We start from the raw sequence: 24600 nt of genomic DNA, 5'->3' as shown, positions 1-24600 counted from the left end.
GAAGGCTGTGGAATCCCTCAAACAAGAAGAAGGAGTTGTGAATTTTAGGACCAGGGTATTCTAGTTATTTACTCATTGTAGACAGAGCTGCTCTCCCTGGTACTGCTGGTCTCTTTTGCACTCTCCTTTTTCTCTTCTTTAATTTTATCTCAGTTCCTTGACTAGATTCTTCTCAGACTTTCCCCTGCCCATATTAAACTTTCCTCCCTTGCCACCACTTCAAGGCCCTCTACTGTTGTTGTTACTGTAGCATCCTCTTTTTCTAAGTGTCAAGGAACTTTCTTACAATATTTCATCCCTTCTCCTCTATCTAGGACATCACCCAAATCATTCCAGTTTCTGCTTTAATAATAATAGAGAGAGAAAAAATCATCCCATATATATTATATTATACTTTGAATATTATTTGGATGGGAAGAGTGAGTAGGTTCTTTCTAGGCTGCTGTCATAAATCTAACTTGTAGGCATGGCACATAACATATGATACCAGGACTCAAGGCCCAGAATCCCCTCTTCTCCTGCAGTCCCTTTTAATTAATGAATTTTATCTATGTGCCAACATAAACCTGGGTCTCATAGTTGTGCTGTAACAAATTGGATTTTTTTTAGCTGAGTTAGAACTGGAACCTGTTCAGTTTTACAGAAAGTGGTGGTGACATATGTCTGACTCTCATCCATGGTCTCTGAATTAGAGCTCATAAAACATAAGTTAACTTTCTGGGGTGAAGTTTTTAACTTGCTGGGGTGTGTATCCCTATGGAGAGGAAGAATGGTCCCAGTGGTAAGGGCCTGTGACTCTGGAAGAATGGGCTCAATTCCCTGGTCTGTCACACGCTTCCTGTGTGACTTTAAGCAAGTCATATACAGTTTTTAAAAGTATTTAGGTTCCCAAATGTGCAGATAGGCACCTAGTGGGATTTTCAAAAGCACTGAGGTGTCTGACACTAGTCACCTATCTACATCTTTGTGCTCTCAGGGGGAACAAAGGACAAGCTACGGACAGACCTTTCACTTGTTCTTCCCAGGGTCTTGGATTTTATTTAAAACAAAACCAAAACATCTGTTATGGTTTCAAAGGAAACCGTCAAAATGTGAATTGACTGTAACTGGGACAGAAATGCCTGCCTGAGTTTGCAGAGAACCTGGAACAGCTCTGAGTGCTGTGAATTGCCCCATTCATCTTAATGGGCATTAATAAAGATTTTTTTTTATGCTTTAAAAGTTATCTGTTTCACTGCTTATTAAAGCATGCCGGAAAGGTGAGGAAATATATTCAGAAGATATATGCTAGCATTTCTTAAGTTGGGAGTGCATGAAGGACTAGCTGATGTGAGGAGAGAATAGAAATACGGGTATAACATAAAATATTAAATTTAACATAAAATAAATACAAGCAAAACTGTACTGATTCATTATTCATTTTCATATTCAATATAAACCTCAGTTTTAAAGTATAAATTAGGCTGTTTGCAGTATCTACAGTTTGTTGCCCTGGAGTTCTGCAGAAACTAAAAGGCCTTGCTAAAGAATTTAGATTCAGCTTGCTGTAGGGCTCGTGTGTACATTTATAGATGCATAATTTGTATATACTGTTGGCACTTAGCATACTTTGTATTCTGCTTGCACACTCTTCTGCAGCTTTCCTCAGTGTATTTAGACTGTAGTGAGAAGTGGTTTACAATGAATGTCACTAATTTTGTTGTTTTAGTTAAATAACATAGGTTTGGGACATCAGAAGAGATAATTATATGGTTGTGATGATTGCTGCCTTGTTTTTAGGGTTCTGATGATTGCCTTGTAAAAATCTGGGCAACAGATGATGGAAGGTTGTTGGCAACTTTAAGAGGACATGCAGCTGAAATATCTGACATGGCTGTGAACTATGAGAACACCATGATTGCTGCAGGGAGCTGTGATAAAATGATCAGAGTTTGGTGTCTTCGAACATGTGCACCCTTAGCAGTTTTGCAGGGTCACAGTGCATCCATAACATCACTACAGGTAACAATCTTTCTGTCTTTTTACATATCACAATAAGTGAGGAAGTGGATTGCAGCAATAACAGTTTTTTTCTGTGAAGTTTGTTTTAATAAGAAATGTGCAACAGGTAACTAAATTGTAAAGCATGAACAAGGAGCTTTTAAAAATTGAATGGTCCCTTTAGGTTCTTTTTAATGTCATAAATGTGTGACAGACTGAAGACATGATTTTTGTCCCGAAGATCTGATCCCGAAGATTCTGTTCTGATTCTGCAAAAACACATGCTTCCCTTTATGCACATGTGTAGTCCTGTTGAAGTCAGTGGGACTATTGTATATAAAGTTAGGTACGTAAGTCTTTGCAGGACCAACAGTTAAGTTATGCACAAATGACGATAAATATTGGGTGTGGTAGAGAGAAGATTGTGAAGCATTAAAAGAACGAATTCATTAGATGATTTGTTTAATATTTCACAACACTTGTCATTTATAAAAGAGAGCTTATTGTAAGGCTGTTTCTATTCCTTACATTTGTAAAGATCTTTCCTTGGGTGTTTGTCCCTATTGATGTTCCACTCTAGGTGTACATGCACCCAGGATTGGAGATTTTTTTGCTAGCAGTGTCTGTTTCATCTGTGCATACTTGGCCTGAGATGTAGTGCTCTCTCTCTTTTTTTTTTTTAATTAGTTTTCAGTTCAGATGGCACTGTATGCACAGTATCTTTGGACTGTATTTTTAAAAGAGAACTTAAATGTGTGTGCAAAATAAAATCCATACCCCTCCTTCTTTTGTTTAGTATTCTGGGAATTGATTATGCTAAAATCTTCCAGCTTCAAATATTGTAAAGTGAGCACTTCCCTCTCAGTGATGACTCTGCTTGCTGCCTTTTTTGTTTGAGGGGACATGAGACTCGCCCAAAGTGCAGTATCTGTAAGTTATTTTCCAGAAGAACAAACAATTGCAGGGAGATGAGGCTAAAAATGTCCCCCCCCATCCCCCGCAATGTGGTCAGCCTCAAATTTGGGCCCACCTGACTCCCCTGTACAATGGACAGAAGAGCCAAAGAGTGCTCCTTTCAGCTTGGCATTGGTTAGCTCCAGAACGCATGCAGTTAAGCTTACCTTGAAGGATAGGAGTATCCAGGGGAAAGTAGCAGCGAAAAGTTAAACACCCTCCCAAGGAAACGAGACAAAGCTCTGCTTATATCTTTTTTTTTTTTTTTAAGTTAAAATTGCCTCTTGATTCCAAGATGAGTGAGGCTCCACAACCTGGTGCAGGTACAGATGGAGCATTGAAGGAGTGTGGAACCAGCACTGCGGCACTGATGTCATAGAATCCTATGATCATGCCCAGTACTAAGTCTCTTATTACAGTACCCACCATCGGCACCAGCAGCCACACCATTGGTACCAATTGATGCATTGTAGAAAGCAGATCAGTACTGAGTGCTTTATCAACAGTAATGAGAATGATCCAGCTTCACAGTACTGATTCAATGCATGGTACTGGGGGACCTGCAAATGTCTGAGCCCAAATCCCCATTGCTGTCAGGAGGCTTACATTTATCTCCAGTACAGGACTCAGTTACTTCCTCAGGACCAGTCTCCTCCCTGCTACTAACTTTAAGAGAGGAACATCTTCATTTCAGTCCCATTCCCACTGTTCCTCCTCTGGAGTCAGATGTATCATATTCATTGTCTGACTCCCAGAACAGAGTAAATGATTCACTTACATATTTCCCTACAACCTGTTCATAAGACCATAAGAACAGCTATACTGGGTCAGACCAATGGTCCGTCTAGCCCAGTATCCTGTCTTCCGACAGTGGCCAGTGCCAGATGAACAGAAGAGGGCAATTCCATTTGATCCATCCCCTGTGGTCCAGTCCCAGCCTCAAATTTTGGCTCAGAAAGGTGGTCTAAGATATCCCATCATTCCAGATACAGGGATTATCAGGCTCCTCATATGAGCTGGTATCCATCTCTCTGAGGCCCTTTTTTATTTACTGGTACAGTGCCGTTCGGTGGCCATATTGGGGACCCAAGCCTTTCAAGGTATCCTCTCAAAGAGAGTGATGAAGAGAAAGAAGCAGAAGTCAGCGAAGCCTCATGGGTGGATCTTCTGTGCATACCCAATATCAGGAGGAGCTCTCTGAAGGGAAAGACCAGCTCAGAGAGGAAGACAGCTCAGCTTCTGTAGTCCTTTCCTTGTCTTCTGTGGATGAGGCAGTGATGCCAGCCTGACTGTTGTGTCCTGACTACTTTGAGCTTTTAAGAGCTCATGAAGAGGATAGTGAATTTGTTCCAAATCCTGTTAGAGGAAGTCCTGAGAGGCTCTTCATAAACTATTAGACATCCTTCATACTACTATGCTGGGGCAAATCATGCTTCTGATTAATGATGCTCACTTGGAGCCTGCAAAGACTGTATGGCATACTCCTGCTATTATTTCTAATTCTTCTAAAAAGACTGAGAAGAAATATTATTTTCTTGCAAAAGAAGCTGAATACTTGTACTTCCACTCAGTGCTATGCTATCTTGTGGTAGCTGCAGCTAATGAGAGAAATAAACAGCACCATTCTAAGAGAGCCCCATTTAATAAGAACGTAAAGCCTTTAGACCTTGTTGGACAAAAACTATTCTGCTGTAAGTCTGGAGTTTCAAATTGCTAATTATCAAGTTCTCATGGCAAAGTATGATTTTCTCAACTATAATAAATTCACAAATTTTGTTCACAAGTTGCCAAAGGAATACAGGGAGCCATCTCAGTCATTGATAACGGAAGTGAGTTAATAGCAAGACCTTCATTACAGGCTTCCTTATATGTGGCAGACACCACTTCATGCTCTTTGGTAACTTCTATTATGATGTGTTGGTCTTTGTGGCTTAAGTCTTTGAGTATTCTGAAAGAAGTCCAAACCATAGTGAATGACCTTCCATTAGGGCACCCTGATCTTTTCAGTGAGAGAACAGATGGGTCCCTCCACCCTTTTAAGGTTTCCCATGCTGCTTTATGTTCTTTAGGCATTTATACTCTAATAATAAAAAGGAAATATGGTAAACTTCAGTCTTACCCTAGACAGAGGACAACTCCGTCCTCCTTTTACTAGCTGAGGCCACCAGAGCCTCCAAGGAAAAGTCAGAAACTACAAAAGAGAAATCTGTCTGCTTTCTCTTTGCAGTCCGTGCTGACCAGCAAACATCCCTTTTGATGGGATTGTGGAGAGTGCAAAATAATCATTTCTCTAGATCTGGCTGCTGCTCCTCCTTCCCAGATTCCAATTGGAAACTTTCTTTTTTCCAGTATGGGAGAGCAAAGAATGCTGTAATAGACAAGGGGATGTTAAAAATATACAATTGTTCTTGCCATTCAATTCCATGCTTTTCCCTTTCTCCACCCACCTTCCGTATTCCTTTTCAGGAACCTCTCTCAAAGGAGACTTCTTGTCCAGAAGGAGGATTCTCTCTTCCCTTTCGGAGCAATAGAAACTGTTCCAAAGCAAAGAATTTTTACTTAAAATATTTTCTTCTACCCAAGAAGATGGGAAGTTGGAGGCCAATCCTGGACCTTAGAATGCTCAACACCTGCATTCACCATTTGAAATTTAAGCATGGTTACCTTTGCTACCATAATACCGTTGTTACATCTGGGAGATGGATTTACAGCTGTTGGCCTCCAGGATGCTTATTTCCACATAAATATATTATCTTGTACACAAGAGATTTGTGATTGGTCCAAATCACTACCTATTTAGGGTTCTTTCCCTTTGGCCTGACACTGGCACCAGGGGTATTTACCAAACGGTGGCTGCTTTCCTAAGATAACAGGGCACGATAGTCTGTTTATAACTGGGCTAGTAGCTTCTCAAGCTAAAGTCCTATCAAGAAGTTCAAAACTCTATGTGAGTGGTTCCCCAGCTTTTCCAGACTCTCAATTTGAGAGTAAAAGAAGAAAAGTCAGTTTTAAAACCAACAGAATGTATAGAATTTATTGGCCTGATACTGTATTCCAGGACAGCAAAAGAGTATTTACCTCACAACTTATTCCAGACTATATCCAGCCTCATCATCCAACTTCAGGTGACTCTGCAAATTACAGTAAGATCTTGTCTCAGTCTAATGGGTCACATGGCCTCTAGCGCTTCCATGACTGCATGTCATACTACATCTACTTTGCATGTAAGCTTGGTTGAGGACAGTGTATGCCCTGAGCAAACACAGTCTGGACATGATTGTATCAGTTCCACAAAAGATTCTCTTCCCTTTCAATTTGTGAAAACCTGAATGCAGTTTGTATAGAAGTTTCCTTTGTTCTACCCCTTCCGACAAGAACGATAGCAACAGATGCAAATGGAGTCTAGAAGGGTCACTGTTACATATATCAATATCCTGGAGCTCAGAAAAGTTTACAGCATATGCATACACTTCTTGCCAAGGTTTCAAGGTCAGCCTAGTCAGATCATGACCAACATGATTACAATATTTTACGTAAACAAGCAGAGAGCACAGTCATCTCTTCTGTGCTCATAGGCAATTCCTTTGAGCTCTAGGATATTGATATATATCAATATATATATAACTGGCCAGGTCTGAAGAGCACATTAACAGATAACCTCAGCAAATACTTTTCCACAGAGCATGAATGGGAGATTCAGAAGTCTGTTGTTCAGTTCATTTTCCACCAGTGGGGATGACCAGCAGTCGATTTGTTTGCAACAGACAGGAACAAGAAATGTCAAAAGTTTTTGTTCCAGAGGGGGTCAGAATCCAAACTCTCTGGTTGATATGTTTTTAATTTCAGGGTCACAGATCCTAATGTATGCTTATCCGCCAATTCTTCTACTTCTGAGGGCCTTAAGGAAAATCAAAAAGGACAAGGCAGTAATTATCTTAGTAGTTCCTACGTGGCTCATACAGTGTTGGTTCCCAGCTCTACTTTGCTTCTCCACTTATCCTCTTATTCAATTATTTCTGCTGTTGGACTTCTTGACTCAGAACATGGGAATCGTTAATAATCCTGATCCATCTCAACCTAACCACATGGTTTTTGGATGGATGTCAGAACTAGAAAAGATATGTTCTTCAGAGGAGCAAACTATTCTGATCAACAGTAGAAAAGATTCTGCAAGAAAAGAGTATAATACAAAAAGTGGTAGAGATTTGTGGCTTAGTGTGAACTTGTGCTTCTGGAGTCCTAAATACGTTGTATTTAGGACTATATCCTTTTGCCAAAGACCTTGGGGAACTCACACAGCTGTCTTGGGTACATCTGAATGCTATTAGTGCCTTCCACCCACATGTAGATAGCTCATTGTTCTTTGAGATGTGTGTATTCCATGATCGGCCTTTCTTCCTATCTGCTTTGGACTCTTCCTGTACTCTTTGGGATCTGTGGTAGAAAAGGTGCTCAAGTGACAGTTGGTCACACACTGAGTATGGGTGGGAGGACAGGATGCATGCACGACCAAACGGACACTGCTAGCAGAAATCTCTGGTGCATGCCCACCTAGAATGGAATACATATAGGACAAAACATCTTGAACTCTAGTTACTGTACAGGTAAGTAACTTTTTTTTATGTTTGGGTTTGCGTGTAGACTTGTAGGCCTAGGGGATTCATCCATGAGGATTGTTTTTGTGGGGGAAGATAATCCTTCTGACAAACTTTGCTATATTTTACCAGTTGGTGTTGTTACCATGTGATTTTCCCCCCCTGCTATGTGACTTTTCCTTTGGTAGTGTTGGGTACTACTTGAGTTTGCAATAAAGACTGAATAATTAGGGTCATTTGTTTCTGTTTGAGAGAATGGGACAGCAGTTGAACAAATATATTTTTTTTAACCTGTGGGGGTTTTTGTTTGTTTGTTTTTCCTCCAGTTTTCTCCATTGTGCAGTGGATCAAAGAGATATCTGTCTTCAACTGGAGCAGATGGAACAATATGTTTTTGGCTGTGGGATGCTGGCACCCTTAAAATAAAGTTAGTTGTATTTTACATGTTCTTAATTATATGTCATGAAAAAGTAGTGGTAATTAGTGTTAGAGAAATTTAGTTGGGTACTAACGTCAGCAAATTGAAAAAAGTTACTCATCAATTAACTTTCTATATGGTTACAGAATATAGTTTTTCTGATTGGTATAAAGTTATAAATTGACTGTCTGCCTCCTTTCAGGGTTAAGTTAATACAGCAATGTACTTAAGGTTTTGTAGGTGAAGCAAATAAAGCATCCAACCTCACTGTTTAATTTAATTTAATACATTTCTGTTCAGGTAGACTTTCTGTGGCCTGGCACAGAAGCTCGATTTTTTGATTGATTGATTGATAGATAGATCAATATCTGGCTCCTAATTCCAAGTGAAATGAGAGTAGTGCTAAAGAAAGCAGTAGGACTAGAAGGTTTTTAATTCCAAATGTTAGGTGGGAGAAGGTATCTGTGACGGGTTGGATCACAGAAACCCTCTGGGAGCTTCCACCTGATGTGCCAAGACTACTTCTGCTCCTGCTTTCCTGTCCTGCTAGCTTAGGACTCCAGCACCCTGCCTGGTTTGAGCCAGACCCACTAGCCTGCCGCAAACCCAGACCCAGGTCTGAACCACATCCCCTAACAGCTGTAGGCTTAACTGAAAGCAGCTTACAGAAGTGTTCTCGTCTTTAACACTCAGATTCCCAACTCCCAATGCGGTCCAAACCCAAAAGAAATCTGTTTTACCCTCTTTAAATGTTATACAGGGTAAACTCATAAATTGTTCGCCCTCTGTAACTGATAGAGAGATATGCACAGCTGTTTGCCCCTCCAAGTGTTAATACATACTCTGGGTTAATTAATAAGTAAAAAGTGATTTTATTAAATACAGAAAGTAGGATTTAAGTGGTTCCAAGTAGTAACAGAACAAAGTGAATTACCAAGCAAAATAAAATAAAACCTGCAAGTCTATGTCTAATAAAACTGAATACAAACAAAACCTCACCAGTTCCAGTAAGCTTCCTTTTACAGACTAATCTCCTTTTAGTCTGGGTCCAGCAATCACTCACACCCCTTGTAGTTACTGTCCTTTGTTCCAGTTTCTTTCAGGAATCCTTGGGGGTGGAGAGGCTATCTCCTTAGCCAGCTGAAGACAAAATGAAGGGGGTTTCCCATGGGCTTAAATAGACTTTCTCTTGTGGGCGGAGACCCGCTCCTCTCTCCTATGCAAAGTCCAGCTCCAAGATGGAGTTCTGGAGTCACCTGGGCAAGTCACATGTCCATGCATGACTCAAATGCTCTACTCAGGTTATTTAGAAATCAAGCCAGCACACGGCCAATATAACTTCAAATACAAAATGATACATGCATACAAATAGGATTAATAGATTCAGTAAATCATAACCGCTACATAGATATGTTACATGGCATATGTAGCATAGAACATATTCCAGTTATGTCATATATATTCATAAGCATATTTCCATAAAGCCTTATAGGGGGCACAGACACAGTATCATCCTACTAAAATTCTGAAATATCTTAAAGCATTTTAATGCTAAAATAAATGAAACTTCTTTCTCTCATCTTCCTCTAGACTTTTTGCCTATCAGAGTTATTTCCCCCCTGTCCCTCCCCCATTTTCCTACTTTAGTGAGGTGAGTTTGAGCTTTCTTTCCCTCCTGCTATGTGTCAGCACACAGGGGTATTTCTGGATGGTTATGTAGGTATGCTGGTGTCTAAAATGAATCTGACGAGTAACTTGAGGTGGGGTACATGACATCTTCTTGGAAGCATTGTCAGGATACAGTGTACACAACAGAATTAAATTTTGTGAAAACATTAATTTAGTCTATAAACATGAAATACTATTCATTCTCATTCTACTATCCTCACTCAAAATCTATGGCTCGGTCTTGAAAATATTCATTAACATAAAATTCATTGGGGTTGTTTTTGAGGATGGTATTTTTTTGCTGTGCTCTCTGGGTGGACTGGCTCCACTTCCGAAGCCTGGGCATTCATTATGTTGTCCAAGCAGTCTGGTTCAGACCCTTCTTTTCTTTTCTGTGTGGTAGGGAGCTTGTAGTCAGCTTCCTCATCTTATCTTCCAGGTGTTCCAGGCCTTGGCTGTTGCACTGTTCTCCAGGCAGTTCATTTTGCCAGTTTACATTTCTGGCTCCCCTGTTTCCTGGCTACAAGATGTACTAGTACAGCTCTCACTCTTGACTCTCTGCTGTGGGAGCATATACTAATCCAATTAACTCTGCCTTAGTAGGAAAACAGAAGAGCAAGAGGCTATCCCAATAGGCTAGAGAGACCAGTTCTTCCAACTTTCATGAAGTTTTTCTTAAAGCGTGAGCTTCTGGAGTCAAGTGTTTAGATGAGAATCTCAGCGTTTTCTTTTAAGAAACAAGGTTTCTAGCCCTCGTTGTGGAGAAAAGCTCAGAAATCTGACCTGAGCATACACTAATGGTTCAAAAACCAGAAGGCAAATAAAAAACTTGGAGAGAGTGTGTGTGTGGGTGGGTCAATAGGTTGAGAGTTACATCTTCTGAATTTTAAGACAATGATATGACGTTGGGGGGGGTCTACCCCATGATTTTTGAACACATTGGATTGCCAATACTGAGAGACAAAATAAAATGTGGGGTAGTTGGCTGCAGCAGAATTGCAGATTACATGGCAAGAATGCCTAATTCTGTGGTCCAGAAGATCCTGATCGAGATGAATTAAGCAATTCACTCCTCTGAGCTATTGTTTCTGGCTGTCTGCAGACTCAAGCAAACTTCTCTACATCAGTTTACAGTTATTCATGGTTTCCAATATGATTTCCTTGGTTACAAGGACTAGAAACATTTTTTTCCCTTATTAAACCTGAGATTATGGAGCTCTGTTTTGAAGCACATTCTGCAGTGACAGAATTGTGGAATATATGGGGCTCTGATTATTACATATATATATATATTAATGGGTGCTAGTAAAGAATCAGTCTTTTGAGGGGATGGAGATGTGGGAATGCTGAGGTAGAGGAACAAGGAGTCTATTGGCTGTAGAATAAAGTGTTAGTGGAGTGGGGATATTGAGGCTACTTAGGATACGGGATGTTTGACTATTTCTCGTTCATTCACATCTGCGGTACATATTGGTTTAGTCAGAATTTTTTTGTGAGATGGCATGGGCCTGGGGACAAGTATTGAAGGGAGTAAGTGTTTTTTTTTTTTTAGTTGGTTTAACTGTTTTTTGGATAGTATAAAGTAGTTATTAGTTGGCATGTCTTTTGGAGAGGAGGTATAAAGTATGTCTTGTAGTATTAGAAATTATGTTGTGGTCATGTCTAGAATACAGAAGTAGTGGGTCTCTGGGAAGAATAAATGGGAAATAGCTGGTAGGCTCATTATTGGGAAAGTCTCAGTGAATAGCCTCAGAGGAAGAAAAATCATAATCTCCTCTCCCATTTAATAGTTGAGATCCTCCATTTTAATTCTTTACATTGGAGATGGAATTGCAAGAATCAGTGGTTTTCCCTGGCCTCTTGTTTTTGTAGAAGATTCCTCTGCAGTACCTAAGCAGCATGATCTCAGCAGCACTCCAGCAGAGTAGAAGGTTTCCAGGGGTAGTTTAAAATAGAAGATATTCATTTACAACATGTAGTGCTGCTGTGGGAGTGTGCTGATCTTCACTTATGGGGAGTGTCACCTAGTGATCAGGGCTTAGGTAGTTCTGCTTGCAGAGGGGGTTTTGGTAGGGGAGCCTGTTCCCTTCCACTGCCCCAGGCTCTGGCCCAGGGCCCTTTGAGGGTAACAAAAGGGTCCAACACCCAAGAGTGCCTCCAGGCTGCTCTCTCTGAACCACTTCCTACCATCCCTCTGTTGTCCACAGTTTGCAGACTGAACAGGAAGGCATGAATGGGGTCAGCTCACCGCATGGCACCTCTTCGTGGTCAGGCATGGTGTGTTAACTCTTTCCCTGGGGCAGCAGCTGGCTCCTTGGCCCGCCAGTCAGTTTAGTTCCAGGTCTCTCCACTTCAGGGGTAGCTCATAAACAGGACAAGGAGAATTAGCACAAATAAACTGAGTACACATGAGAGAGGAGGAGGAATGCTTCCCTCTCACAGTGTACCTGAAGCAGGTCCTCAGGGAGGGATCCTGCTTTCTCTCAGCTCTTTTCTCAGGAGCTGCAAGTTGCAGTTCTAAAAATTCCCTGGTCTACCCCCAAGTGAGCTGTCCTGCTCCCTTTTAACTCCTCCTCCAGCCTGTGCATCTCTTGCATGTGTGGCAGGGCAGGGCTGGCTGAGCCCAGAGCAGCTCCTTAACCCCTTGTTGCTCAGTGTGGGGTTTGTATATTCCATCACAGGGGGAAACACACTACTTTGCAGAACCAACGGCAGGATCCTGCTACTTGGAAATCTATTTCTGCTGAAGGAAAGAGGGAGAGATTAATTAAATCTTCCAAACTTTTTTTCCCCCCTCTATCCCAAATTTGCACTGAGGGAAGAAGGCAGGGAGGATTACTTTGCAAGACAAATGTTATATCAAAAGTTCTAGGGGTATATAGGGCCTTATGGGTGGACATGATGTTGATGCATAGGGATTTTCTGGGTACGTAACAATGTAATCCATAATTATTTGACAAATATCACATTTAAAAACTGGTATATGCCTTGATTCTCTCATAGGGTATGTGTACATGGAGCTGGAGGTGTAATTTTAGACAGACATACCCATGCTTGCTTTGATTGAGCTAGCATGCTAAAAATAGCCATGTAGTTGTAGCTCCATGGTTGGTAGGATGGGCTAGTTGCCTTAACTAGAATCCTGTCTTCAATCCTAGGTATGTATTTGGGGCAGCTAATCCATCCCACTGCCGGTTGAGCCACAGCTATGCTGCTGTTTTTACACGCTAGCTCAATCAGTGCTTATACAGTTATATCAACCTGAGCTGGAAATTACACTTCCAGCTCCAGTAGACATACCTGTGGCTATATTATTGCAGTGGTTGCCTTACAGGTCTACTGTTCTAAATGAGACAAGGTGGTGGGATAATATCTTTTGTTGGACCAACTTCTGTTGGTGAGAGAGACAAGCTTTCAAGCCTGTTCTGAGTAATAGTCTACATAGATCTGTGCAACTTGCCTGATTTAAATTTTTGTTTGTCAATTTTTAAATAAATTTTCAGTCCCAGTTTCTCATGTATTTTAGATATCTGCAGCTAGTAAGCCTCCACCCTCGATATGTGTCAAGTTCAAAATGTCATCTGACATTAAGGTCCTTCCCTCTGATTTATCATTGTACTTGTATGATTTGATATTTATTTATATTGTTATTCACATATTATATTAACTATCTTGGTTATCTTTGGTGCCTTTTTTTCTGCTGTTTGCATTTAATATTGGGCCCTTACTCATGTTCCACTCTGTTGTTCTCTTCTTCCAAACATCCATACTGCTAATTCTTTAGTACAATTCAAAGTATACTCAAAAATCTTACTTTTTTTTCTCTTTTTTATGTATTTACTGTTATGTCTTATGATCTTTTGCTATTATTATGTCCCATGCCTCAACACTTAGAACAAATCGGTAGAAATCTGTTGACGTTATTACAGTGGGCTAAGTTTGCCCTCTAACTATCAAGGGACTAGATACTTGGCTGGCATAAATTGGATCGCTAAGATTCTGGACCCCAAGTAGTTTTTAAAAGCCTTAGTAGATAACATAAATTGATAGGGGTAGAGAGACAGTTGGGAACCCAGAAATGTCTTAATGCAGTTTTTTTCAACATAAGAACTTAAGTTCAAAAACTAATGCCCTTGAATTCTAATGGCTTCCATGAATTCTGGTTGAGGTCAAAGGGTCTTCTAAGCTGAAAAGTTTTTCCACCTTTTAAACTGTTGACTGAAATTGTACTAAGTATTTCCATGAGACTGGGAACTTGCATTGTACTTATTATTTGTACTGAAGTCCACAGATCCATGACATCAGACATATTTGTTTTAGGCAGCCAGATGTCTCTGCTCTAGGCAAGAGGGAGGCAGATCAGCTCCACCTTGTTACAGAGCAAATATATAGAATTTCTTTTCAATTGGCTTCAGACTTCCGGGTTTCTGCTCTCTGTCTTTATTGACATGGGGATTCATTTTCTCCTCATAATTACTGGGACTCTTCCTCTACCTCCCTGCTCAACCACACAGAGTGCAGCGTGGAGGAGACTAAGAAGGGGAAAGCCAGATGCAGTCTCCTGTACCTCCTAACTGATTGAGTGCCTATTCTGGAGATCTGTTCTGGTTCTCTGGAGACTCAGGTCTCTCCCATATGTTCAGATTGGGGCAGGGTTTCCTGCAGCCTCTCTCCCCCAAGTAGGAGAGTTCCCAGAGAGCAGCAAAGTCCTCTTGCTCTGGCACAGACAGCCATTCCCTCCTCCTCCCACCTTAAAGAAGGGAGGTTGAAGTGCAATATTAAAGGACCAGAGAAGCTTCTTGCCTAGCTGCCAAAGCCTGCCCAGCCCCACCCCCCTCATGCTAACCCCACCCATCCTGCTGTTACAGTTGGACAGCACTGACATGGAAACAGAACGCAGTCTGGAACATACATACAAGTAGCAACTTGGCCCAACTTTTAAGAAAATCAAACTGACTCTCAAAGCGTTATCAAACTGTCCAAAATAGAGAGACGGTCCTTGTTGGAGATTCAGAAGAAGCAGAAGAAATTTCTGCACAGGACAGTTGGACAACAGGATGGTACGAGACATCACTCTAAGATTGGATGGGCTTTTAAAGATGATGGGCAAGGATCCAGTGGTGATGGTTCATATTGGCACAAATGACATTGTGTCACGGGATATCTCACAGGTAGTAGATATGTGCTGAAGAAGAAAAATGTCCAAGCCATCTTCTCTGTGATCCTTGCTGTCCCTCAAGCAAAGGAAGACAGAAGGCAGAAGATTCTGGAAGAGAATCACTGGCTAGGTAAGTGATGTAGGATGGAGGGCTTTGGTTTTGTCGAACATGGGTCCATCTTCTATGGGAGAGGAGTTGTATAGTTTGGATGGCTTCCACCTCAGTAGAAGGGGGACCGATCTCCTGGGGGACAGGCTGGCTAGAATAGTCAGAAAGGGGGTAAACTAATAGCAAAAGGGGAGGGTAAAAAGAGGGGTGATATGAGCACTCAGTATAAAATGGAGATATTCAGAAGAAAATTAATCAAGGAACCAAAGGACACAAAGGAAAGAAATTCTTTAATTGCCTGTGCACCAATGCTAGGAGCCTGGGTAAACATGAGGAATTAGAGCTGTTCGTTTATAAGCCTAAATTTGATCTAGTTTGTATTACTGTAACCTGCTGGGATGACTCGCACAACTGGAATGTTAAATGGTTGTAACTTATTTTGGAAGGACTGTGTGAGCAAAAGGGAATGGGGAGCGGCACTGTTAAAAATTGCATTACCTGTTTCCGAGTCCCTAATAACTTGGAAGAAAATGATCTTGAATGCATATGGATCAATGTCCTAACAGATAAAGGACAGATGGGGTACTAGCTGTTGTCTGCTACAGACCACAAAATTACACTAAGGCGCAGTAGGACTGCCTTCTTGTGTGCCTACCTACAACATGTAGGGAAAAAATACTGCATGATCATGGGGGGGCCTTCAATTTGAGTGATGTATGCTGGAGGTCTCATGCTGCCAGTACTAAAACATCCTTGGAGTTTTTAAACATGATAGATGACAGTTTCCTAACTCAATAATTTGCAGCCAACACAGGGAAGTTCTATGTTAGACCTTGTCCTAACAGATAAAGAGGAACTGATCTCAGAACTAAAGCTTGATCACGTTTGTAATACGTAAGCAGAATAAAATCTAGACCAGTAATATATATACTTGGTGCTTTAATGGGGCCAATTTCACAAAGCTGAAAACAGTTATTATCCAAATCAGGTGCGAGAAAGATGAAATCAGAAAAATGTGAATAATAATTGGGAATCATTTAAGAATATCTTACTAGATGCCCCAAAAGTCACAATCCCACAATCAAGGAAGAAGGCTGTGGGGTTAAAAAAAGACCTGGTTTAAAGAGGAAGTGAAGTGAAGGCAGCTGTAAAAATAAAAATATAAGAATGGTGAATTTGTTAATAATGAATATAAATCAGTAGTTAGGAATTGTAGAAAACTGATAAGGGAAGCCGAGAGAGAAGGCGAAATCTTGGCCACCAGAGCTGAGGACAGCAAGGACAAGCTTTTTAAATATCTTAGGAACAAAAAGAATCCTGACAATGGTATTGATCCATTACTATATGGAAATAGTAGAATTGTCAATAATGCTGAAAAGGTAGAAGTGTTGATATATTTCTGTTCTGTATTTGGTGGAAAAACAGATGATACACTCTCATCATGTGGCGATGATAACACTCCTTCCATTCCACTGTTATCTCTGGAGCATGTTAAACAGCAGCTACTGAAGTCAGACATTTTAAAATCAGCAGGGCGAGAACTTGCGTCCAAGAGTGTTACAAGAGTTGGCTGAAGAGCTTACTGGACCATTAATGTTAGTTGTCAATAAGATTTGGAGCACTAGGGGTGTTCCAGAAGACTGAAAAAAAGCTAATGTTATGCTAATTTTTAAAAAGGGTAAATGGGATGACCCAGATAATTCTAGGTCTGTCAGTATGTTGTGGATCTTGGGCAAGTTAATGGGGCAGCTGCTATGTGACTAGATTAATAAAGAATTAAAGGAGAGTAGTGTAATTAATGCAAATCAGCATGGGTTTATGGAAAACGTATCCTGTCAGATTAACTTGATTTTTTGATGAGATTACAAGTTTGGTTGATAAAGGTAATAGTGTTGACATAACATACTTAGACTTCTGTCAGGTGTTTGACTTAGTACCACGCAACATTTTGATTATATTCTTCCAGTTGTTTTTTTTTTTTTTAAATTTAACATGGCACACATTAAATGGATTTGAAAACTGGCTGACTGATTTTAAAATGTAACTGTATATAGGGAGTTGTCATTAAGCAGATCTGTTTCCAGGAGTCTGTTGCAGGGATTTGTTCTTGGCTCTTGGCTATTTTATCAGTGAAGAAAACATAAAATCATCACTGACAAAGTTTGCAAAAAGAAAAGGAGTACTAGTGGCACCTTAGAGACTAACCACTTTGCAGATGACGCAAAAACTGGGGGCGTGGTAAATAATGAAGAGGACAGATCGCTGATTCAGGGTTATCTGGATCTCTTGGTAAAGTGGGCGCTAGCAAACAATATGTGTTTTAATACAGCTAAATGTAAATGTATGCATTTAGGAACAAAGAATGTAGACCATACTTACTGGATGGGGATCCTATCCTGGGGAGCAGTGACTTTCTGAAAAAGATTTGGGAGTCACGGTGAATAATCAGCTGAACACGAGCTCCCAGTGTGATACTGTGGCCAAAAGCTTATGCAATCCTGGGATGCGTAAAGAAGGCACAGATTTACCCCATCTCACTTGTCAAAGGATCCACAAAAGAGATTAAATGTGAAGACAGCCATCCTTCATTTTCCATGAATGGGAGTAACTGACCCTGTCCCTTTTTCCAGTAAAGAGTTGAGGCCTTTACTACATCTTGTTCTTAGTCAAAGCAGGTTACGAGTCAGTTCTTTATGTGTAATAACACAACAGAATAATGAAGAAATTAAAACTCAAGGTGGAGACTTTTAATATTCATATTAGCTTCCATGAGCATGGGACACCTGATGACATTGGTAGATCTGAAGGATTCCCAGCCCCCTATCCCAGTTCAGCAGTGTCACAGTTGCTTTGCTTTAGAAGCACAACAACTACTAGCACAGGTCCTTGTCTTTTTTGGTTTACCAACAGCCCTGCAAGTGTTTATGAAAGTGTTGATAGTGTTAATAGCAGCTCTCAGACAGGAGAGTTTCCATGTCTGTCCCTTCCTTGATAACCACCTTATTCAAGCCCCATCCAGAGGCAGGGCCATAGATGAATGATACTGGAGAGCCAGAGCTTTGATAAATTGTGTGTAGTTAGTTAATATCTCAGCAGTTTCCACACCTCAGAGTAGAGATAAATACGGCTCTCTAAAAAGCTTTCATTTACTAGGAAAGATGGGAGAAGCTGAGGAATCTTATCAAAATGGTCAACCCATGTTCACATGCTTCTGTGATCAGTAGATTCCAGTATAGATGTTCCTCAGTGGGCTTGTGTTCTTATGAAGTCAGTACAGACTTTATTCCTATTCCTCCCTCAGTCGCTTCACTCACTACTCCTGGGGGAATTCTGCACCACTGTGTGCACGCAGAATTCATGTTCCCCGCATATTTCTTTGCTTCCCCTCACAATCCCCATGCATCCAGACCTCCTCTGCACCCAGAACCCCGCACTGAACCCCCCACAACTGAACCCCCACCCCACTGAGCCTCACTTCCTATAGTCAGCCCCCCGAACCCCACCCTCCTTCACCCAGACCAGCCCCCACCCTGATGAGCCCCCTGCACCCAGACCCCCAACCAGTTGCACCTAAACCCCCACCCCACCAGCACCCGGACTCCCCGCTAAGCCCTCCAGACTCCCTGCTGAGTCCCATTCCCCCTCACCCAGATTCTGGAGAATGTGGTCCAAACAACAGCAAAGACAGTAAAAACTGGTTACAAGTCAGTACAATTCAATATGGTATCAAGGCTCAGCTCCTGTATCTAGACCCCCCTTATGTGCTGGTCATGAAAGGCAGTACCTCAGCCATGTCATACATCAACAGACAAGATGGAACAAGATGCACAGCACAGGTCAATAAAGAAAAACTCACTTTCTGATGCCTTGGGCGGAGGAGAGTTCACTGTCAGCCTGCTTCCTTCACATATAAAGGAAAATATTACAGGCGACTGGCTCAGCAGCTAGATAGATTACTCACAATGGAAACTACTTGTAGATTTATTCATTTTTCCTGTTGATCTGTGTTTTCTCCACCTGAATCACAGTGTTCACATGTTCTTCTCTCATTGGCAGGATCACAAAACCAAGGCAACAAGATGTCTTATCACAAAATTGGTCAAGAGGATTCTTGAACCCTTTCTTTCCTTTTCATCTTCCCACTAGAACACTATAAAAGATCATATAAGAACCGACATTGGTGATTTTGGTGGTTCCATTTTGGAGAACTAAATCTCTGCACAGTGCTCTTCCATAGGATCTTATCCTGGTTCTTCATGACCTTACTGGCCTCCACTGGAATCGTTCGTGAGGTTGTCTCAGTACTTCTTCACAACTGAAATGGCTTTTTGATAGCAGTCACTTCTGCTCACAGGGGATATTTCTCCTGGGAACCTTAATACTACGTTTTCCATAAAGATAAAGTGGTACTCAGAACCAATCTTCGCTTCATACCAAAGATTAACTCATAGTTGCATAGAGCACAGGAAATTGTCATTTAATCCTTACATCCAGCTCCCTCTCACCCCAAAAAGAAATTCTGGCATATATTGGATATCTGCATATCTCTCAAAATAAATATTAATTTTACAGACCAGAAATACGCTGTTTTTGCTCTGTGATTCAGTGTCAAAGGGAAAAGAAGATCTTAATCTTCCAATTCCAGCTGGCTAAGCATTGTATCTTGGAGGCCTGCAAGTCAAAGTATAACTTCCTCTTCCAAAATCAGAGTGTGCATGTATGCTTGCACACATGCTTTCTCTTTTTCAGGTCTGTGGTAACTCAATGGACAGAAAGATTCATTTCATATGAGAGAGTCAGTAAAGCTAGCCACCTGGTCCTCTGTGTAAATCTTCTCCAAGTTCTCCAAGCTGGGCATTTAATCATCAGTCGATACCACCTTTAGTAAATGGGTGCTCCATGCTGTAGTGTCCTAATAACAATTAAGAAGGGGTTATCCTATTTTGCATATGTATTTTTCCCACTCTGAGTGGATACTGTTATGAAAATCCCAGTGTCATGGATCTGTGGCCCTCATTACAAACAAGAATAGGAAAACACATACATGTTTTACTTTTGGAATAATGAGGTTCATAGTTTTAGTCCACCTTGAACGGGGTGTTTCTTTGGGAAAGATACAGGATTATTAGTTGGTACTTAAAATCTATTTCTTCATTGCAATCTTTGCTTAGTATGGGGACTGGTAGTATTGATATATAGCAATATATAGTGATTAGAGATTTTCTTGGCTGAGGAAGTGTCGCAGCTGGCATGCTTCTTGGAGGTGGAGCCACTGACTGACAGGTCTGGTTTGCCTCTAAGGCTGCATAAAGCAGAAACTTAATGTCAGAGATCTATGGACCTCATTACTCTTAGAAATGAAAATTTCAGTAAGGTATGAATACATTTTCGTATTTTCTTACGTGAAAGGAAAGCCTACATAATTTTAATGTAAGTATTTTTAGAGTTTAGTATAAATCAACTACAACAAGGACCACATGTATGTGTAAGTGCTGCTCTCCACTGAGCTCTCAGATTGCAGATGGTATAGTATGCAAAACCTACTGTTTTGAGGCTGCCGCAGTATATATGTAAAATCAGAGAGTAAGGATTAAAAGAACAAACATCTGGATTTTCTTGATTTTAATTTTTTTATTTTTATGCCACAGGATTAGACCATTAAAGTTCTAGTTGACATTTCTACTACTCATATCAGATACTGAAATGTCCAAAAGGGAACAAATATATGGAAGTTACATAGGAGATCATGATGCTTTTTGAAATTTTGGGGCAATGTGATGATAATGCTACCTACAAAGAATATAGATTTTCTGCAAAGTCTGGTCTATTTTTAATACCTGTTCCTTTATTCAACATATCTTTTTATTAAACAACTTCTAGCTTTCTTTTTTGTGTGCTGTGTAAAGGGGTTTTTGCTCTTTGAAAGCCGTGGAACAGCTGAGGTCACATGTATTCATTGGTTTAAAACACAGCGCTATTGAGGTCCACCTCTTTTTCTTGAAAGTGCCTTTGGGCATGGTTTTGTGTAAGAATGTAGTGCAACTCATTAAGTGTGCTAGAAATCTGTGATACATGCAGACTGTAGTCCATCTAGAGGTTCTGTAATTTCCACGAGATCAGATCATGAAGCATAGTGACATAAAATTGTTTATAAATGGCTAGCCATCTGTTACTTCATGTTTAATTTTGTTCTTCTGTACTTATTTTTGAGATACAGACTTGCTTCTGATTATGATAATATCCCTAAAGAAAAATATGATTTTTTATTTAATTATTTTCTTATTTGTAGTCAGAGGCCAACAAAGTTTATGGAACGTCCTCGCCCTGGAGTTCAAATGATCTGTTCTTCTTTTAGTGCTGGTAAAGGATTTTATTTTCTACCTCTTTAATATAAGGATTTGTAATAAGGCATTTAAGGAGCTTAGTAAAATATAGTACTACTACAGTGTGTGTACTTAGTTGGATGGGCTCTAATGAAGAAACATGCTATATAAGAGCTCAGAATTATTATTAATAATTTTCATATTGTGTGCATAGACAATTTGCTGTATAGGAATACTTGGGGTATCATTAGGTATAAAATCTAGTTAATGTGTTTTTGTGATTTAGTTTCCTCCAAGTGCAATGTGTACTGAGCATAAGGGAGAGCATCAAAGGATTTGTTTACACATCATGTACAGATGTTTTTATACGGGACTTGGACAAGTAGAGTTAAAAACTGGACCTAAGCTTCTAAGTATTTTTGAAATTCTGCTTCCAATGACCAGAGAGAATTCAAATCTTCTGTTGAGTTTGGAAACCAACTCCCTTTGTCCATGTCCTCTTTAAAAATAAATAAATACATAAAATCCTACATTTGTTTTGCTTATGAAAAGTTACTTTAAAAATAGAATGGCTTAATATTGTTTTGAGAAAAATTAGGAATATCTAATCATTTGTGTACATGTAAAAATTTTATAACATGTTTGGTGTCTCAGATTTTTCATGTAATTTTGAATATTAAATAAACAGACAATTAAAAATGAGTCAACATAGGTATAACTTTTTATGGTAATAAAAATAAACTTTAATACATTTAAGGTCATTGACAACTTCCAAATAATGTTACATTGCCTTTTAGCTATTGCTTATTTGTGCTTATCTTTCTTAGGTGGAATGTTTTTGGCCACTGGAAGTACAGATCACATCATTAGGGTTTATTTCTTTGGATCAGGTCAGCCAGAGAAGATATCAGAGTTGGAGTTTCATACTGTAAATACTATTTTAAAATTACATAAGTATTTGATTAAAATGTGTTGATAGATTGAATTCACTGGTAATTTCTGTATTCTTTATGTAGGACAAAGTTGACAGCATTCAGTTTTCTAACACTAGTAACAGGTAAGCAAGCGAATATTTGTATGTTTTTATTTCAGGACAATTTTTGCAACCTCACGAAAATAATTTCCAAATGTCAGTTGTTTTCTCGAGTTTGTTAGAAATATTTTGCTGTATGTTTTGAAGCATTCTATGTCAACTTATATTTAAAGGTAATCTGCAATATTTAGTAATTTTTATGGGTCATCATTAGATTTATTTAAAATAATTATATGGCTTCCTCTTTATCATCACTTTTGTTACAAGTCCCTAATGCTTAGTTACTTAATGACCAAATTTTTTGTGGATTATGAAGAGATGAAAGGTGCATTGGTACACTTTGGAAATATTTCTAGTATACTTTATCAGTTGTCCTAGAAGGCTATTTAAATAGCATTTTTAGTAAGTGGCAACTTGATTCACAGCAAAAATGATCAGGTAGGGTAAGAAAGAGCATTCTGGACAGTGTTTGCTTAAAATTCATGAGGAGTAGATATTTATTTATAAATACCACAATAATTTGTAAAGCTCTTCTGGATGGTTGACATGAAAGATAAGGAAAGAAATTTAAATTCATTAGGAAGGCAACCTTTTCCCCCACTGACAATTAGTGTTCCAATATGCAATTTTATCATGATATAAACTGCTCTAAACTGAGCTTGGGAGAGTTCCACTAGGTTTTTCCAACTTAAGCCATCAGGGAGAAAAAAGTTCAATTTAGATATCATAGCAACTACGACAAAATACACAGTTCCAAATTACTTCAGGGATAGGTTTTGCTTGTTGAAATAAGGTGTGTCTTTACCTTTAATTTCTGCTTTCCTGGCATCTTGGCCTTTTGTACCACTTAGCTTCTGCACTGGGACTGTATGAAGGGAGGGGGCATTAGTTTAGCATCTGTACAGAGTTACCCTGATGTCTCCACTGTGGTCCCACATTCACCAGAGCAAAGAGTGAAGTGCGTTTCACCCAAAATCAGCAGTGCAGAGTTTTTGAAATAACAGGTATATTGGTTCGTTTGTGTAGTACATTACAGAATAAAAACCTAATGATTAATAGCATTTTCTCTACATAATCAATTTTCATATGAACCGGCTTACCTCTGATTGATATTGAATGGTAATTTTTCTTTTGTAGGTTTGTGAGTGGAAGCCGTGATGGGACAGCACGCATATGGCAATTTAAGCGAAGGGAGTGGAAGAGTATTTTGTTAGATATGGCTACTCGTCCAACAGGGTAAGCAACATCAAATGGTTGGCTTTCAAATGGTCTGCATCAAATGGTGCAAATTTGAAGTGTGTTCAGCCCTAATGCTATTTACTGACATAGCACCTAATCACTTAAGAGGAGTTAAATATAAAGCATATTGTTCTGAAGCAGGGATTTCAACTTTATTTTTTAAATATATTTGTCTACATATTTAGCTGCTCAAGCTAGTTCTTCTTAGATGCACCTTAACTCCTGTTTGCACTACTGTTTCATTAAGAGGTCAAAGGAAAACTGCTCCTAAAATCTTCCAGCCACGGAGCTAGCAAAGCATATGGGTGATTTTCTAGAGACCCATGTTAAAGGACCTACATATGTTTCTGGAGCAAAGAGGCAAAGGCCAGGTCTGCACTTGAAACTTTTGCCGGAATAGTGATGTCAGTTTGGGGAGGGTGATTTTTTTTTAAAGACATTTTTTAAAACACTGTGCAAAAACCCTAGTGCAGATGCATTCATACTGGCAAAAAAGTGCTTTTGCCAGTGTAACTTGTTTTGTTCAGGGAACTGGTATAAGTTATACTGACAAAAAGCACTCTAGGAGGATTTGTTGGTGTAGTAATATCTGTATAGCTATCACTGGTAAACTTTTTGAACTGTAGACTAGGTCAAAGTTTAAGTAAAAGCATGAGATGGTACTACCAGACAGAAAGAAAAACAGGCTTTGTCTGCCTTTGTGACTTAAGATCTGTGACAACTGTGTGTCTGCACTTTGTCTCCAGGGTTATGACCAGGAAATACCAATGGTTCTAAGTAACCAAACAGCTCTTTCAAAACAGAGTACATTTATTTAAGGATAAAAATATACAGAAAAATGCATATAAGACAGTAAAAAGATCTAAATACTTCATCCAGCATCCCCCATCAGTCCTATGGAGATCCTGACAGATTCCAGACCTTTCAGCATGGTTGTGTCCTCCTTTGAACAAAACGCCTTGTTCATTTGTTGAATCAAAAGGAAGAAACCCCTGTTGGGTCAAGCTGGCCCTTTATACCCCAAGTTCTTTCTTTGTCTCCTGTGTTTCTTGAAGCCTAGCCTGAACCAGTATATGCAAATTACCCCAACAAGTGGTACTTCTCTGGTTTTGTTTGTAGTCCC

At 39.8% G+C, this 24600-nt stretch overlaps 1 protein-coding gene across 5 annotated transcripts in view; it reads left to right on the top strand.

The window, feature by feature from the left end:
• Nucleotides 1-24600, top strand: part of LOC102939288 (pleckstrin homology domain interacting protein) — a 309900-nt gene that overhangs the window by 107756 nt on the left and 177544 nt on the right. For 4 of the 5 annotated variants that reach the window (XM_037894360.2, XM_037894359.2, XM_037894361.2 and 1 more), the window contains 6 exons: nucleotides 1780-2001; nucleotides 7856-7956; nucleotides 21172-21242; nucleotides 22033-22133; nucleotides 22222-22262; nucleotides 23376-23474. In XM_037894360.2, coding sequence (XP_037750288.1) covers nucleotides 1780-2001; nucleotides 7856-7956; nucleotides 21172-21242; nucleotides 22033-22133; nucleotides 22222-22262; nucleotides 23376-23474 — 635 coding nt within the window. Of the gene's footprint in view, nucleotides 1-1779; nucleotides 2002-7855; nucleotides 7957-14713; nucleotides 14904-21171; nucleotides 21243-22032; nucleotides 22134-22221; nucleotides 22263-23375; nucleotides 23475-24600 lie in introns of those variants that run through there. The other variant, XM_037894362.2, reaches the window with a different exon arrangement.

Source organism: Chelonia mydas, chromosome 3 (genome assembly GCF_015237465.2).
Source record: "Chelonia mydas isolate rCheMyd1 chromosome 3, rCheMyd1.pri.v2, whole genome shotgun sequence".
Lineage (NCBI taxonomy): Eukaryota > Metazoa > Chordata > Testudines > Cheloniidae > Chelonia > Chelonia mydas.
This window is presented reverse-complemented; position numbering and strand designations above follow the sequence as displayed.